Source organism: Mauremys reevesii, linkage group 6 (assembly GCF_016161935.1).
Source record: "Mauremys reevesii isolate NIE-2019 linkage group 6, ASM1616193v1, whole genome shotgun sequence".
Classification (NCBI taxonomy): domain Eukaryota; kingdom Metazoa; phylum Chordata; order Testudines; family Geoemydidae; genus Mauremys; species Mauremys reevesii.
Genome location: NC_052628.1, coordinates 44,100,356 through 44,115,615, shown reverse-complemented (window position 1 = coordinate 44,115,615; position 15,260 = coordinate 44,100,356). Strand labels below are relative to the sequence as shown.

General features: G+C 40.4%; 1 protein-coding gene and 1 long non-coding RNA gene across 4 annotated transcripts in view; one reads left to right on the top strand and one right to left on the bottom strand.

Annotated features, from left to right (window-relative positions):
• The window catches only part of LOC120408066, a 57,293-nt gene that overhangs the window by 16,724 nt on the left and 25,309 nt on the right, over positions 1–15,260 (bottom strand). Inside the window, exon 2 of the long non-coding RNA XR_005600401.1 lies at positions 1,458–1,553. This is a non-coding gene — a long non-coding RNA (uncharacterized LOC120408066). The remainder of the gene's footprint in view (positions 1–1,457; positions 1,554–15,260) is intronic.
• Positions 1–15,260, top strand: part of IQGAP2 (IQ motif containing GTPase activating protein 2) — a 225,549-nt gene that overhangs the window by 203,357 nt on the left and 6,932 nt on the right. For all 3 annotated transcript variants that reach the window (XM_039544573.1, XM_039544574.1, XM_039544575.1), the window contains 2 exons: positions 8,846–8,933; positions 10,767–10,979. In XM_039544573.1, the coding sequence (XP_039400507.1) occupies positions 8,846–8,933; positions 10,767–10,979 (301 nt within the window). The remainder of the gene's footprint in view (positions 1–8,845; positions 8,934–10,766; positions 10,980–15,260) is intronic.

Here is a 15,260-nt window from a genome sequence, read left to right as displayed (position 1 = left end):
CCTCCCCAGAAACCTTTTGCAAAGGCTTTGGGAGTACATTCAGGAGAGCTTTATGGAGATGTCCCTGGAGGATTTCTGCTCCATCCCCAGACACGCTAACACTTTTCCAGTAGCTGTACTGACCGCAAATGCCAGGGCAAATTAATCATTAAACACGCTTGCTTTTAAACCATGTATATTTACAAAGGTACACTCACCAGAGGTCCCTTCTCTGCCTTCAGGGTCCGGGAGCCCGCCTTGGGTGGGTTCGGGGAGTACTGGCTCCAGGTCCCAGGTGAGAAACAGATCCAGGATGTTGGGGAAACCAGTTTCTCCGCTTCCTTGCTGTGAGCTATCTTCAACCTCATCATTATCATCTTCCTCATCCCCAAAACCTGCTTCCGTGTTGCATCCTACTCCATTGACAGAGTCAAAACACAGGGTTGGGGTACTGGTGGCTGCACCCCCTAGAATGGCATGCAGCTCATCATAGAAGCGGCATGTTTGGGGCTGTGACCCGGAGCGGCTGTTTGCCTCTCTGGTTTTTTGGTAGGCTTGCCTGAGCGCCTTAATTTTCACGTGGCACTGCCACAAGTCCCTGCTATAGCTTCTGTCCTTCATGCCTTTGGAGATTTTTTTTCAAATGTTTTGGCATTTCGTTTACTGGAACGGAGTTCAGCTAGCACGGATTCGTCTCCCCATACAGCAATCAGGTCCCGTACCTCCCGTTTGGTCCATGCTGGAGCTCTTTTGCAATTCTAGGACTCCATGGTCACCTCTGCTGATGAGCTCTGCATCGTCACCTGTGCTGATCAGCTCGCAACAGTGTCCAAACAAGAAATGAAATTCAAATGTTCACGGGACTTTTCCTGTCTACCTGGCCAGTGCATCTGAGTTGAGAGCGCTGTCCAGAGCGGTCACAATGGAGCACTCTGGGATAGCTTCTGGAGGCCAATACCATCAAATTGCATCCACACTACCCCAATTCGACCCAGCAAGGCCAATTTCAGCGCTAATCCCCTCGTCGGAGGTGGAGTAAAGAAATCAATTTTAAGAGCCCTTTAAGTCGAAAAAGGGGCTTCGTCGTGTGGACAGATGCAGGGTTCAATCGAGGTAATGCTGCTAAATTTGACCTAAAATCGTAGTGTAGACCAGGCCTAAGAGTTTAGGATGTAATTCTGGCAAAACTCAAAGGTTAGTTAAGACTTAAACCGCTGATTTCAAACTTCAGTGCTTTTGAAAAATCTATTTTAGACACCCAAGTGACTTAAGACCACAAATCCTCTTGGAAGTGAATGAGATTGGTGCTTCTGAGTCACGTAGGCGCATACGAAAATCCCAACTCTAAATCTTTATTTGGGCACCTAGATAAGTTTCTTGATTTTTCAGACGTGCTAAGCCTCTATTAATGTTAATAGGAATAGTGGTGCTCTGAAAAACACAACACACTTGTTTAGATCAGGGAATTACAAACTCACTTAGTGTGGACCACATCTGGACTGTCTCTCCTCCCTTTGCCATTGGCTGCAGAGGTTGCTCATGACATAATAGCCAAGCCTTCAGTGAAGTATGACCTGGCAAGAGGGAAACAGTGAGAAAACAATTTAAAGCGTGAATACAACAGTAAGATGTGTATATAGTTAGATTGTACCTCCAATTCATTATGATTTTTACCTCCTTTTTTTTTTTTTAGGGAGGGGAGGTGATGAAATGCCTTTTGATGCTTAAAGATTTGATATTGTTGGATTTCATTACATGAAAAGTAACATTTGAAAGCTTTAATGTTCTTTTGAAGTTTGACATGTTAGGACAGATTTTCCTCATTCATTAGAATTTAGTTTGTTCTGTGTACGTTGTTTTCTTGTATTAAGAAGGATCTGTTTTATAATATTGCTGATGTGCGTCACACAAAGATTAACTTGTTTTTCAGGAGTAACGTAAGCCTTTTGTCATCAGTGATTTGGGCTCTTTTCCAGTTTGTAATATCCTTAGCATTGTAACAGATAATTAAACTTCTTATTTCTTAATTAAAAGTTAGTTTAACTCCTATCAATTAGAAATGTAGAAATGAGCATGTTTCTGATGTATTAAATTTCCTTAGCAAGCTCATTATATGGGTGTCAGAAAAACTACCAGCACATTTCACATAGGCCATCAAATGGTTATTAGTTGAGGTCATATGGACCTAGCTCAGATTCAGACTATTGACCTGAAACGAGAAGGATCTGTATCAAATAGACCAGTCAAGTCGCCACCCCATCCAAAATCTTTTGAAATCTGAAACAAACTTTGTAAAACATCAATAGTTTAGCTCTTATGAAGTTATGGCTACTTGCATTATTGCACACTGTGAAACAGATACTGTCCTAACACGTGATCTTTTCCCATAATTCAGGATGAGTTGCTGTCTAGACTGGAAGGCAAATCCAACTCTGCCCTCCTTCCTCTAAATTGAAAACACTTGGAAATGTTTGTCTGACCAGTATTTGTACAGGATGTTACTGTCCTCTCAGCTCAAAAACACTGGATGACTTACGCAGGGGGGGAGAATAATATTCACTGGCTTCCTTTTTCTTCAGATGGTTGAAAAATACTATTGGTAAAACCTGTAGGCAAGTGCATTATATCAAAAGTTCTGTATAGCTATTTTTATTTTTAAATTAACCTCATCCCTATTTCATTGGATATATTCACATTTAACCTACCTGCAAATTATGCGTTGTTCAATATCTCTTTTCACTATTGAAAATGGATGCAAGTGCTAACCTTCTAAAACTGCTATTTTTACACTTTTTTTTTTTTTAACAACCTGTGGGCTGGCTAGACAGTCTTTAAATTAAACCTCGTTCTGTGCAGGCCTATAGTGCAGCTACAGTCTCACTCAGCAGTGCTCATACTAAACACCAATATTTTTAATGTACTTACTGAATCTGAAAAGTAATTTAGCTTTATTAACTGGCAACTAAAGCTTTACTTTGGAGGAAAGTCATTTTACCACAGTGTTTACAATTGCAAGCACACACTCTACAATTCTTAACCTTAAGGGTGTTTTCCCTAAACAAATCTTACAATTTAGCTGGTAGAGAGAACTTCCTCTAGAATTTCCCACACATTGATCATACAGTTTTATGGTCCAGGAGTTAAAGGAAAGGGATTGGTTTGCTATCAGTACAGCAGTTGTTCATGCTCATTGATCTGAAACGTAACTTTCAAACACTTTGGGGTCCTTTTTGGTAACTTTGCATATGTAGTTTGATGTAAAGCTGCTTGCATGACTTCTGTAGTTTCTAAAACAAAACACTAGGCAAGAGTATAGGAACATCTCAACACGTTTGTATTATTTATATGAGATCAGTGTCTAGGCAACTTACAGACAGAATGACAAGGTCTCAGCCCTGAGCAACTTAAAGCTTACATCGACAATGTAGAGATGAAGGATGAGGAAAGGGATTGGAGTGAGTGGTGATATTTACTATATGGCTTAGTAGTGCCACCATTTTATTTCAGTTTGTCTTTTTTTCTTTGTTTGCTCATTGCCTTGGGTGTATTGTACAACTAGTTTCTTCTGTAATTGGGATCGATGGCATGAAACTATTGTTTAAATTAAAGCTTAAGTTTTTCTCTCCCTGCAATCTCTCATTATATTTCATGCTCTTTGTTAGAAAGTGTTTTTCTCAGTTTCTGCTAATCTGATTTTTAAAGAGATTTTTCAAATTGATTTATGCAGAGTTAAACTACAGTTTCAATTGTAAATAATCACAGCTGACTTAGCTGTTCAATAACTCTTGCACCTTTTAGAATAGACATAATTATAAAAACTGGCCATCCAGTTGGTGTGTCAGTTGAAACTCCCCATAAGGGTATCAGTCAGTGCTAAGAACAGTTTTTTGCCTCATTCCCATTCAAACATCTCACTAAATGTGGCTCCTGCAAAACAGGATTTTTGTACATTTGTTGGGCAGTGTAGAGAAACTTTCATGCTGTATCTGCTCTATATCTAAATAGCGAATATGAGTTTAGATAGCTGGCAGTTTGCAAGCTGTTATGAATATTAAATCATCACTCTTTAAAAGTATGTTTTATTAATCATATTGGGAGATAATCAATATAAATTTTGAAACTGTTTGGTGCTTTTGTAAAATAGTTATGCATGTGTATAGTATCTGTAATAACCACAGATATTAACCCACCAGTTTATGTGCATAACTGGACAGTGTTTACAGGAACATCTAGTTTGGAATATGTGTTTTTTAAATGACTCCTCAGGCATGCACACTTCTCATAACAGTACTGCAATGGTGGAAATACACTGCGCTTCTCACAAGTGAAAAGATGAGCTGCTAAAATGCTCAGAATCCTCTTACCTACACCAATCTGGGCTAGGGGGTCTTATATTCCAATATTCATGCACTAATTAGGGCATGAATATTGGAATATTAGGGCATATATTTCCCAAAAGATCTAATTTATTTCTCTAGAAGTAGCTTCTTTTGGAGTTAGTGAACTGTAGCTTTTTAAAACTAAGATAAAGGTCATGAATGTGTGAAATATGATACATTTGTATAGTCTCTTTAAGAAGTTCTGATTACTAAAGCTCTGCTTGAACAAGACTAGTTTCTCCATTGCATTGAGGGAGTGTCACCTAGTGGATAAGGCACAGAGCTGAAGGCCTGGGTTCTAGCCCTAGCTTTGCCATTCACCTGCTGTGACCTTGGCCAAACCATTTTCTTTGGCTGTTTCCCTTCTCACCCGGTCTGTTTTTTCTATCTGTTTGTACAGTGCCTAGCACAATGGGGCCCCAAGCTGGTTGTGCCCTCTAGTAGCTACCATAATAAATAACACTTCCAAGTTTATGTCCACTAAAAATGGGTGCATTAAAAACCGTCAGGACGAAGTTAGCAGCTGCATTCTATGCTGTATGTTTTTAATTGCAATAATCCAATCAGGAGGTTGCAAAGTCATGGATCACTTTTTTGCCAGATGCAACTGTGTCCAAACCAAGACTGAATATGCCACTTGGTGACGTCAGTGATCTACAGTGACTCCCAGACCAACTTCTGTAACGGGGGAGGACATCACACCTGCCATGGTGACCATTGACTTCTCCCTCCCTACCAGCATCCTTTCTCTTACCTGGTCTAATCCTCAACTAACTCGAAATACAAAAGGACTTTATGGTCAATAAAAGCAAAACTCATTAGTTGTAACTGAAGCAGAGGAAAGAAAGTAAACTAGCTGTAAAAATAAGTATCTATATTGATCAGCATTAACTTAGTCTTTTAGTGATTTGAAGAACATATTTTTTAATATTTCCACAACTAAAAATTACATGAAAATTAGAGAAGACTGGATCCCCCAGTCTTGTACTTTCAGCCTTATGCTCTTAAATCTGTTCTTATAAGTAGCTTAAAACTTATGTACAGTTTTATAAAAAATACCCTGTACACCTGGAATTCAGTTTCTTATCCAATGCTGAAAGAGAGCCTGGTTCTCAGAAAGTACTAATCATTTCTAACTGTAACTTCAACTCAGTTAAGATTAACTTGCCTCTTGTCCTGTTTCCTTTGTGAAGTATACTGGAATTTCATGAGCATGGAATGCTTAAGTATTTCTAGAAACTAGGTCAAAAGAAAACTCACATTTTTAAATATCTGACAGATTAGCAATGTGGGTGTGTAAATGACAGATTTTCTTGCTAATTCTCATACTGACTTGCACATTCCATTTAGTTTAATATATGTATATGTTGTTAATTTCCCTTCAGAAACTTAAAGAATCTGAGGAACCTATTGTGGTTTTAAAGCTTATCTGGCATGACACATGAGGGTTTTGTTAATAGTTTCTAAGGAGGGGGTCAGGTTTCCAAAAGTAGAATTAAACTTCCAGTGTATTTTTGTTCAAGAGATGAAAATACACTTACCTTAGCTGACAATTAGCTTTCCTGCCTTAAGAGGAACATCCATAGAAACTTTCTACTGCCATAGAATCATAGGACTGGAAGAAACCTCACAAGGTCATCTAGTCCAGTTTCCTGCACTCATGGCAGGATTAAGTATTATCTAGACTGTCCCCGACAGGTATTTGTCTAACCTACTCTTAAAAATCTCCAACGACGGAGATTCCACAAACTCCCTAGGCAATTTATTCCAGTGCTTAACCACCCCAGACAGTCAGGAAGTTTTTCCTGATGTCTAACCTAAACCGCTGTTACTGCAATTTAAGCCCATTGCTTCTTGTCCTATCCTCAGAGCTTAACAAGAATATTTTTTCTCCCTCCACCTTGTAGCAGCTTTTTATGTACTTTAAAACTATCATCATGTCCTCTCTATCTTCTCCTCTCCAGACTAAACAAACTCAATTTTTTCAATCTTCCCTCATAGGTCATGTTTGTTAGACCTTTAATAATTTTTTTGCTCTTCTCTAGACTTCCTTCAATTTGTCCACATTTTCCAGAAATGTGGTGCCCAGAATTGAACACAATACTCCAGTTGAGGCCTAATCAGCATGGAGTAGAGCAGAATTACTACTTCTTGTGTCTTGTTACAACACTCCTGCTAATTATATCCCAGAATAAATTTTTGCAACAGTGTTACACAGTTGACTCATATTTAGCTTGTGGTCCACTATGACCCCAAGAGCTCTTTCTGCAGTACTCCTTCCTAGGCAGTCATTTCCCATTTTGTATGTGTGAAATTGATAGTTTCTTCTTAAGTGGAGTACTTTGCATTTGTCCTTATTGAATTACACCCTATTTTACTTCAGACCATTTCTGTAGTTTGTCCAGATCATTTTGAATTTTAATTCTATCCTCCAAAGCACTTGCATCCCCTCCCAGGTTGGTATCTGCAAACTTTATAGGTGTACCTTGTGCCATTATTTAAATAATTAATTGATGTTGAAATGGTATGCATCTAGGTATACAACCAGATATACTGTATATGAATAACTGTTCCTAGATATTCTACAAATTCAATGATGCATCTCTTCTATAAAACTCATTAGAATATTTTAGGTTTTTAAAAATATCTTTAGAATATTCAAATTCAAGGAAACCTTTGGGACTTTCAAGCTTAAAAATTGCAAATATATTTCTTCAAAGGACGATATTTAGTGCTGTCTTGTACCAGTGTTTTGTATGCATATCTTTTTGCATGAAAAAGCAGTACATAAGGAGAACTTCATCAGTGGGTTGTTTTGCCCAATTCTGGTTGCAGTACAGCACCTCTGCTTGTGACTGAGGAGAAGAATATATGTTCTGTATACAGCTGTACCCTGTGTGCACCTCATTCTCCTCCTAAACAGCACTTGGAGTCCATTAACTGTGGCCCCAGTGCAGAAAAGCATTTGTATTCAGAAAAGAACTTAAGCACATACCCAAGAGTCATTGAGTCAATGTTAAGCATGTACTTAAGTCCTTTTTTGAATGAGTGCATAAAATAGCTGTAATAAATTTCTGTCTGCTGAAATAAGTTCTAGGGAGATAACCAAAGGTTGGAGAAGGCAGCTATAGAAGGAGACAAATTTGAATTGAGTATAGCTAGGACAAACTCATTTTGAGAGAGCTTCTGCTTCACTGGCATATTGGAGTGAATTCAGGAGCACTAGCTGACAGAATGAATCCCTCTAAAGCTATTCTGTGTGTCTGAGAAGTCACATGCAGTAAAGAGAAGCTATGTACAGAGGGAATAGAACATTGCTACCATGCCTCCAGTAGGTTGAGCAGACTTCCTACTCCAGCTATGTATGCATCAGAATATGGTAATTCGATTTACTGACATTTCTGGAGTTATTGCCACTGCTGCCTTTTTCCTTATGTAAGAATTTCTAATACCTCAATAAGAAATTGATCCAAACTCAAATGTTTTGTGTCAAGAAAGAATGAAAGGAATAGAATAGAAGACCGTAAAATCTCTTTTCTCACCATTTCTTGTTGGATATAAATGTTTAGTCTTGAAAATTAAGACAGTGGTTTACATAGATAAAAACAGTTATTTGAGGACTTAACATAGACATTTCACTGCTCATACTTCAAAATGATATTTTTTCAAAAACCCTGTTACACTTTCTTTCTTTGAAGCCTGGCATATACTATACATTACTCTTTATCCATTAATCTCTATGTATTACTTATACTATTAGCCTGTAAAGAGATGTACCTAGTTTGTGTAACAATGTATTGTGTTGTAGTAGAGCTGTGTAACAGGATGTTCTTGGAATAACTGTGGAATGAAAAGACAGCAGGAATTCTGATAACTTCTTACCACAACCACAAAAAACCACCACTTTAAATATCAGGACATAGCAATTTCCTTTTTGTTTAGAATTTTTTTTTTTTTGCTAGTAAGAAAATGTTGCATGTTCTCTGCTCCTAGAGATGCCTCTTTCTTTAAGCAGTACACAGTAATACACATTAATTTGTATGTTGCTTCTGAAGTTCAGCAAATGTCTTTCTTTCTAAATATTCAGTATAAATCCCGAGGTGGCTCAGAAAAGATTTATGCATATGTCAGACTTTGGAAAGATCTGTGTTTCCATCTCTCACTTTGTCAGTCCTAAGTTAAGTGATACAAATGCACCTGTATTTAGCTATCTAGATTCTTATTATAGCATCTATCACCATGATCATTGAATCTCCCAAATAATAAAGGGAACAGAAGCATATAAACTTTGATACAAAAATGTGCCTATATCAAAAATCCATTATTTAGTTTAATACTCCTGTTAGTAGAAGCTCTGAAATCTAAAATACCTTTGACAAAATACCAACATTTTGTGTGTGTGATTTTTAATTGAGTCACAAATGAGGAAGCTAAATGCTTCCTATGACAGCGGTCTTATAATATCCATTGTTTATTTCTCTGAAAAGGACAAAAAGACTTGTAGTTGATGTGATACAAACGCAACCGGGAGATACACTCTTAGAAATCTTAGAAACACCAGCTTCTGCACAACAGGTAAATGTCCGGTTATTTTTGCTCTCCTCTTCATATAATCTTAATACCTTGTCCTATATTTAAAATAGATAATCGTAACAAATTTCTCTGACCATTAACAATAGAGAAAAATATTATTTTTTGACATAACAAATCATTAAATTTACATATATATTTTTTTAAATTATTCAGATCTATCAGGAAATCAGTTTTTTTATTTTGGTTCTTTTGTTTCTTTCATGTGGATAACTTGGAATTAAAATCAGAAATTAATAGCAGTTTTAAAAACTACTTGAGAGAGCTATTTTATTTTAGGAGTCTTACTAAAAAGTCCCATTGAGATCACAGGGCTTATTCCTACTTGAAAATGTTGATCTTTTATACTAAAACACCTAGAATAAGACTGAAGTTGTACTGTCATGTGTCCATGAAATTTTTTAACATAGTTTGTGAAAGCGTCTGTAGTCTTTGATTTTTATACCATCAAATGCACCAATGTAAGTTATCTTATTACATATTTCATGAGAAAAATCTAGGATCTTAATTTCAAGCATTTTCCCATTTAGCTTCTTTGTTTATGCAATATAAACAAACAACCGTGTGGGGAAACTGCCTGTTGCCTTCCTTGGTATGGGAATTGAGTGGGAATCTCTTGTCTTCTGCAGATGTCTCTCAGCTGTTGCAGCCTGAAATATATAGTGGATGCACAAGCTATATCAGTGATGTCAAGAAAAGCCAAAGTGTTAGCTTTTAAAACAAAACAAAAAATGGGGGGGGCGCTTTTAAGGACAGTGGGCCCTGATACAGAGCCTATTGAAGTCCATAAAAGTCTTTCTACTGATTTTTGAATGGGTTCAAACACATTTCCTATTTCCCAGCTAACAAATGTACTAATTCATTAATAATGGATAATGCACTGTGTCCGTCACAGATTCCATGACTTTCCGTGACTTCTGCAGCAACTGGTGTGGCTGGTTCCGGGGCTGCCCCAGCAGATCAGGCAGTACCTGGGCCAGCAGCACTGGCCACTGCTGGGGCAGCATAGGTGTGGGAAGGGGCTCAGGGCATTGGGGTGCTGGGAGGTGCTTACCGGAGGGGAGGCTCCCCAGAAGCGGCTGGCATGTCTCTGCAACTCCTAGGCAGAGGGGTCAGGGTCTCTGCCCATGTTTGCAGGTGCTACCCTCGCAGTTCCTATTGGCTGTGGTTCCTGGCCAATGGGAGCTGCAGAGCCAGAGCTTGTGGCAGGGGCAGTGTGGGAAGCCACCTTGGCCTTCACTTCCCCTAGGATCTGCAGGGACATGCAGACCTGAGTAGGGAGCCTGTCAGCCCTGCCAATCCTCTTTCTCCCTCACCACCCACACCAGCGGGGGTCCTGAGCCATGAGCTGCCACCCGGCACCCCTTCCTCACCACCAGTGGGGGTCCTGGGCTGCGCACTTCCACCCAGCCCTCCTCCCCCCCAGAACCAGTGGGGGGGTCCCGGTCCACTCTCATGGCACCCCTGGACAACGCGCCCTGCTCACGTTTTAGTTAGGGGTATATAGTACAAGTCATGGGCAGGTCACCGGCTATGAATTTTTGTTTACTGCCTATGACCTATCCATGACTTTTTTTAAATTAAAAATACCTGTGATTAAAATGTAGCCTTAATAATGGACCTACTTTAAGGTGCCTTCAAGAGGCATGGTAAGAGTTTAGTCAATATGGATATAAACATAGCATTTATTTTACACAGTCTTGTTCTGACCGCTATGTAAAAGAGATAACGGAGAACTGAGAGCATCTGTACACTTTTTTTATAGATATATATTCGTTATGAACAAGTAAGCAACTGTGTTTTCCATATTTTGTCCAGGAATCCGAGCACTTAAAAGTGGTAGAGAAACGTGCCATCTTAGATTCCAAAACTCCTGAGAAAATGAAGCACAGTCAGTCTATGCTTGAAGATGGGCAGCTACCAATAGAACAAAAGAAAAGGAAAATACAAAGAAATCTTCGCACATTGGAACAGGCTGGATTAGTGTCTTCAGCAAATAAGTACCAAGAAATCATTAATGAGATTGCTAAGGTAATTGGAATGTGCTGTTTTCTTTTAAGTTTTCTAAAGATGCACCTACCCTTTCACCATATGCACATGTACGTGTGATAAACATCCTCATACAGAATACCGAACTGAGTCACCTAAAGTATGCAAATAATGATTCCATCTCAGTTTGAAAGAAAAATTTAGACCCTCAAGATAAGTGAGGAAATAAATTTAGTTGCTAAAATACTCAAATACATGATTGCTTGAACTGAATAACATGCAAGGTTGTGCACTTTTCCTCTATTATCCACACTACACAAGTGATGAAGAGTAACTGACAATCTCCAATACTATGGATATTTTTACGTAGTTCTTTTATTGGTATCGATAAACATACACTGCAAATGGCAGATGCTAATGCGAGAGGGTAAGCTACGTTTTTTCCATTTAAAATTAAATAAATGTTTCAAAGCACAATGTTTTGAGTAATCATTGGTTTTCATCTTTACAGAGCTTAAAAGTTAAGAAACCAAATAAAAATAGCAGTCAGAAAAAGGATTTCCTTACATACCTTTGACATAAGACAAAATAGCTGCAGCAATGATGAAAAACCATAAAGGAGGGTGTCCCTCGTGTGCAGTTGGAGTCTTTGAATAGCAGCATCCTTCAAGCTCTGTGTTGGCCCTGTACTACCTTGAGCTCTCATGGCTGTCGCACCCTCCCGGAGTTCCCTCTTACCGCCTGTGGTAGGAAGACTGAAACCAGTGAGTTCCTCAGAAGGAAGGACCAAAATACTAGCCATCTAGAGACAAATCCTCCAAGTTCTCTGTTGCTTCAAGCATGGGAGGTGCTAGTGTAGCACAGGGAAGGAGTGGCCTGGTACTGACCTTGGCAGAGGTGGCATTGTGTGCCGTACAGACACACTGTTGAACTCGTCATAGTGCTGACGTACATAGTGGTAGAGGAGTAGATAGTCACATCTGAGATCCTCCACACAGACAGCTATTGACACCACCTCCCTGGGCACCGATGTCACGTACACTACAGCACCCCCACTAGAGGAAATGTACTCCTTGTTGCTGTCCTTGAGCCATTGATTCACAATGTCAAGAAGGGGGAGAGCCTCACAGAAGGTACTGGAGGCTCCCGGTGACTCCCCATCATACACAAAACATGAGTGGCACTGTGTTTATCAACCTCAGCCCAGCCAACACCTGTACAGCATGCCTGTCTCAGAGCAGATCCCCTTCTCATGTATCACTAAAGAAGAGATCTCACTTCCCAGTGGCAGCAGTGTCCAGGCCTTCCATGCCAGAGACACACAACCTCCACAAACAGGTTGAGGCTACACAGGAAGAAACCCCATCAACCTCCTTCTCCATCAGAAGTCGTCATTGTCACTAGATGAAGCAGTAACACTAGCCACAACATTAGCAATGGGCTACTTTAAAGTGTTGTAGGACCTTTCAACCCCAATCCCACAGACCCTGGACATCACAACCTCAGTAATCTGGGGAAAGTCCCATAAACTCTGACATCCTGAACTTCTCAACCTCTACCAGGATTGCCCTCCTCATTAACAATAATATACACTAGCTGGTGAGGGGACTTTGGCAGACCTTGGCTGCTCTTCCTGCTACATTCAAGAGGATTGAGAAAAGGTATCAAGCATCATGCCAAGGCTGTGAATTTCTTATGGCTAACATAACCCAGGGTTCCTGGTGAAACTGGTATTATAGACAAATCCAGAACTGCAAAGGGCACCCCAGAAGAGGAAGACTCTAAGAAATGGAATCTCTTCAGGTGCAAGTCTTATTCCTTTGCTTCAGTACAGCTCCATATCATGAACTACCAGGCCTTATTCACAAAATATAACTGTTACATGAAGGATGAAGTTCTTCCTAACCAAGCTTCTACAGGACAGTAGGGAAGAACTGAAAGATGACATAAAGGAAGTTGCAGGGGACCCTTGTCACATTAACATTGCAACCAAATGGCCTTGTTGCTTCATCTAGAACCCATAGAAGAGGTATCACAAGAGTTCAGGAGAAAAGGCTTCAGCTCCCCATATGTTGTTCTTCTGCAGAGGAAAGGTGGTCTTTGTCCTATCCTAGATCTGAGTAAACAGAACAAATACATACACTACCTCAGTTTCAGGATGGTGATGCTTGCCACAGATCTCAGGGCTATGGTCCCTCAGATTTTGGGTCTGTTCAATGTCCTAGGCCTGAAATTGAACAATAAAAAGTAAACTTTATTGTTTCTGCATTCATCAGGGCAGTCTTGGATTTGACCTCAGCCAGGCTTTCCTGCCTTATTTTAGATTTCATACTATATGGGAACTCTGTGCGCTCCTCAGTGACCATCCTCAGACCAATGTGAGGAATTCCCACAGACTTAAGTGATATGGCAGCATTCACATAGGTCCACCCCAATGCCAGGCTGTACCTGAGATTTTCAGGCATGGCTCAAGTCAGTTTATTGCCCTCAGATTCATCATCCAGACAAGCTGGTGTATCCGTGACAAAGTACTGCCATGAGCCAAGACTCCTTGTGCAGGAGAGTTCTTTTCTTTCTCCCTATCCCTATCATGACTTTGGTAATGGATGGCTCAGCTGTGGGTTGGAGAGTGCATCTGGGTGACCTTGGAGCTCAGGTTACACATAAATGTCCTCAAATTGCATGCAGTATTCTGTGAATATTGGCAGTTCCTGCTGCACATTTAGGGCAAGACTATTCAACGCCACCACAGCAGTGTTCTATGTGAACAAGCATGGGAGTGCCATGTCATACAGTCTCTGTTAGGAGGCAGTCAAGTTATGGAACAGGTGCATTCAGAACTTTGTCAATCTCAACGCATCACACCTGCCACGCTTTCAGGTGGCCTGGCAACTAGCCTGGGCAAGTCCTTCAATTTGGAACACTAATGGTCGCTCAACACAAGCATTTTAACTGGTGTGTTCTGTCCGTACATCTGTTTGCAACTCGAAGGAACAGGAAGTATTCCTGCTTCTGTTCTAGGGTGGATCACTGCCCAGGATCAATATCAGACACTTTCCTGTTTCTGAGAAACAAAGAGCTCCTCTGTGCATACCTGCCAATACCCCTTATTGCCAGGGTCATTCTCAAGCTCAATCAAGCTCAGGGCAGAATTATCCTTAAAGCTCCAGCCTGGCTGAGACAAACGTGGTATTCAAACCTCTGCAAACTGTTCACTCATAAACCTTTGTTACCAGTAACTTGAGACCTCCTGACGCAAAGCCATGGGTGGGTGCTGCATCTTACGGCATGGATGAATGCAGAAAAGGTACATTGCTCAGTTGCAGTCTAGAAATGAGCTCCTTAATAGCGGAAAGCCATCCAGAAGAGCTATTTAGTTGAGTTAATGAAAATGTTTTTTCCATCTCAGCAGCCTCCGGTAATGTGGCCCTGACTCAGATGAAGATTTAATCAATTCTGAACCATCTTTTGCTCCTTAAGGAGTCAGTGCTAGCTCTTAGCTCTATTAGGGTGACTCTAGTGGTCATCTCAGCATTTCACCCTCACATAGATGGAAAGACGGTCTTTGCTCACCCAATCACTACTAGGTTCCTGAATGGTGTGAATGTTTGTTTGTCAGAGACGCAACGTTTTCCTGGCTTTAAATCTGGTGGCGTCTGTGCTTATGGACCCTCCTTTTGAGCTTTTACCATTGTGCTTGTTTCTACACCTGACAGCAAAGGAAACCACCTTAGCAGCCATTATCTCTTCCAGGAGGGTGGGAGAGCTGAGTGCATTAGTCATGAATCCACCTACAGTGTTCTACAAAGACAAGGTTCAGCTAAGACCACACCACAGATTCCTCTTGAAGATGGTGTCCAATTTCAAGTTAAATTAGTCTACCTGCCTACGAAGTTTCTTCCCAAAATTGCGTATCCATGAGGAGGAGGAGGAGCTCCATACCATGGACATTCGCGCATTGGTGTTTTTAGCTAGGTAGGACAAAGCCTTTTGGAGGTGTCTTCCCAGTTTTTCATCTTATGTGGAACGTATGAGAGGCCACTCGATGACAACTCACAGGCTCTCAAAATGGATCACCAGCTGCATTACAATGTGTTGTGCTGCCAAAGGAGTAATGTCTCCTGACAAACTATCAGTGCACTAGACCAGAGCTCATTCAACCTCAGCAGCATTTGTGGCACATGTCCCAGTTACGGACCTCTGTAGAGAAGTGAAGTGGTCTTTGGCAGTCCTAAATTTGCCAGGCATAACTCACTGTCTGCTGCATCACAGGAGACTGCAAATGTTGGGAAAGTGATCCTACAATCCCTCTTCCAATGCGAC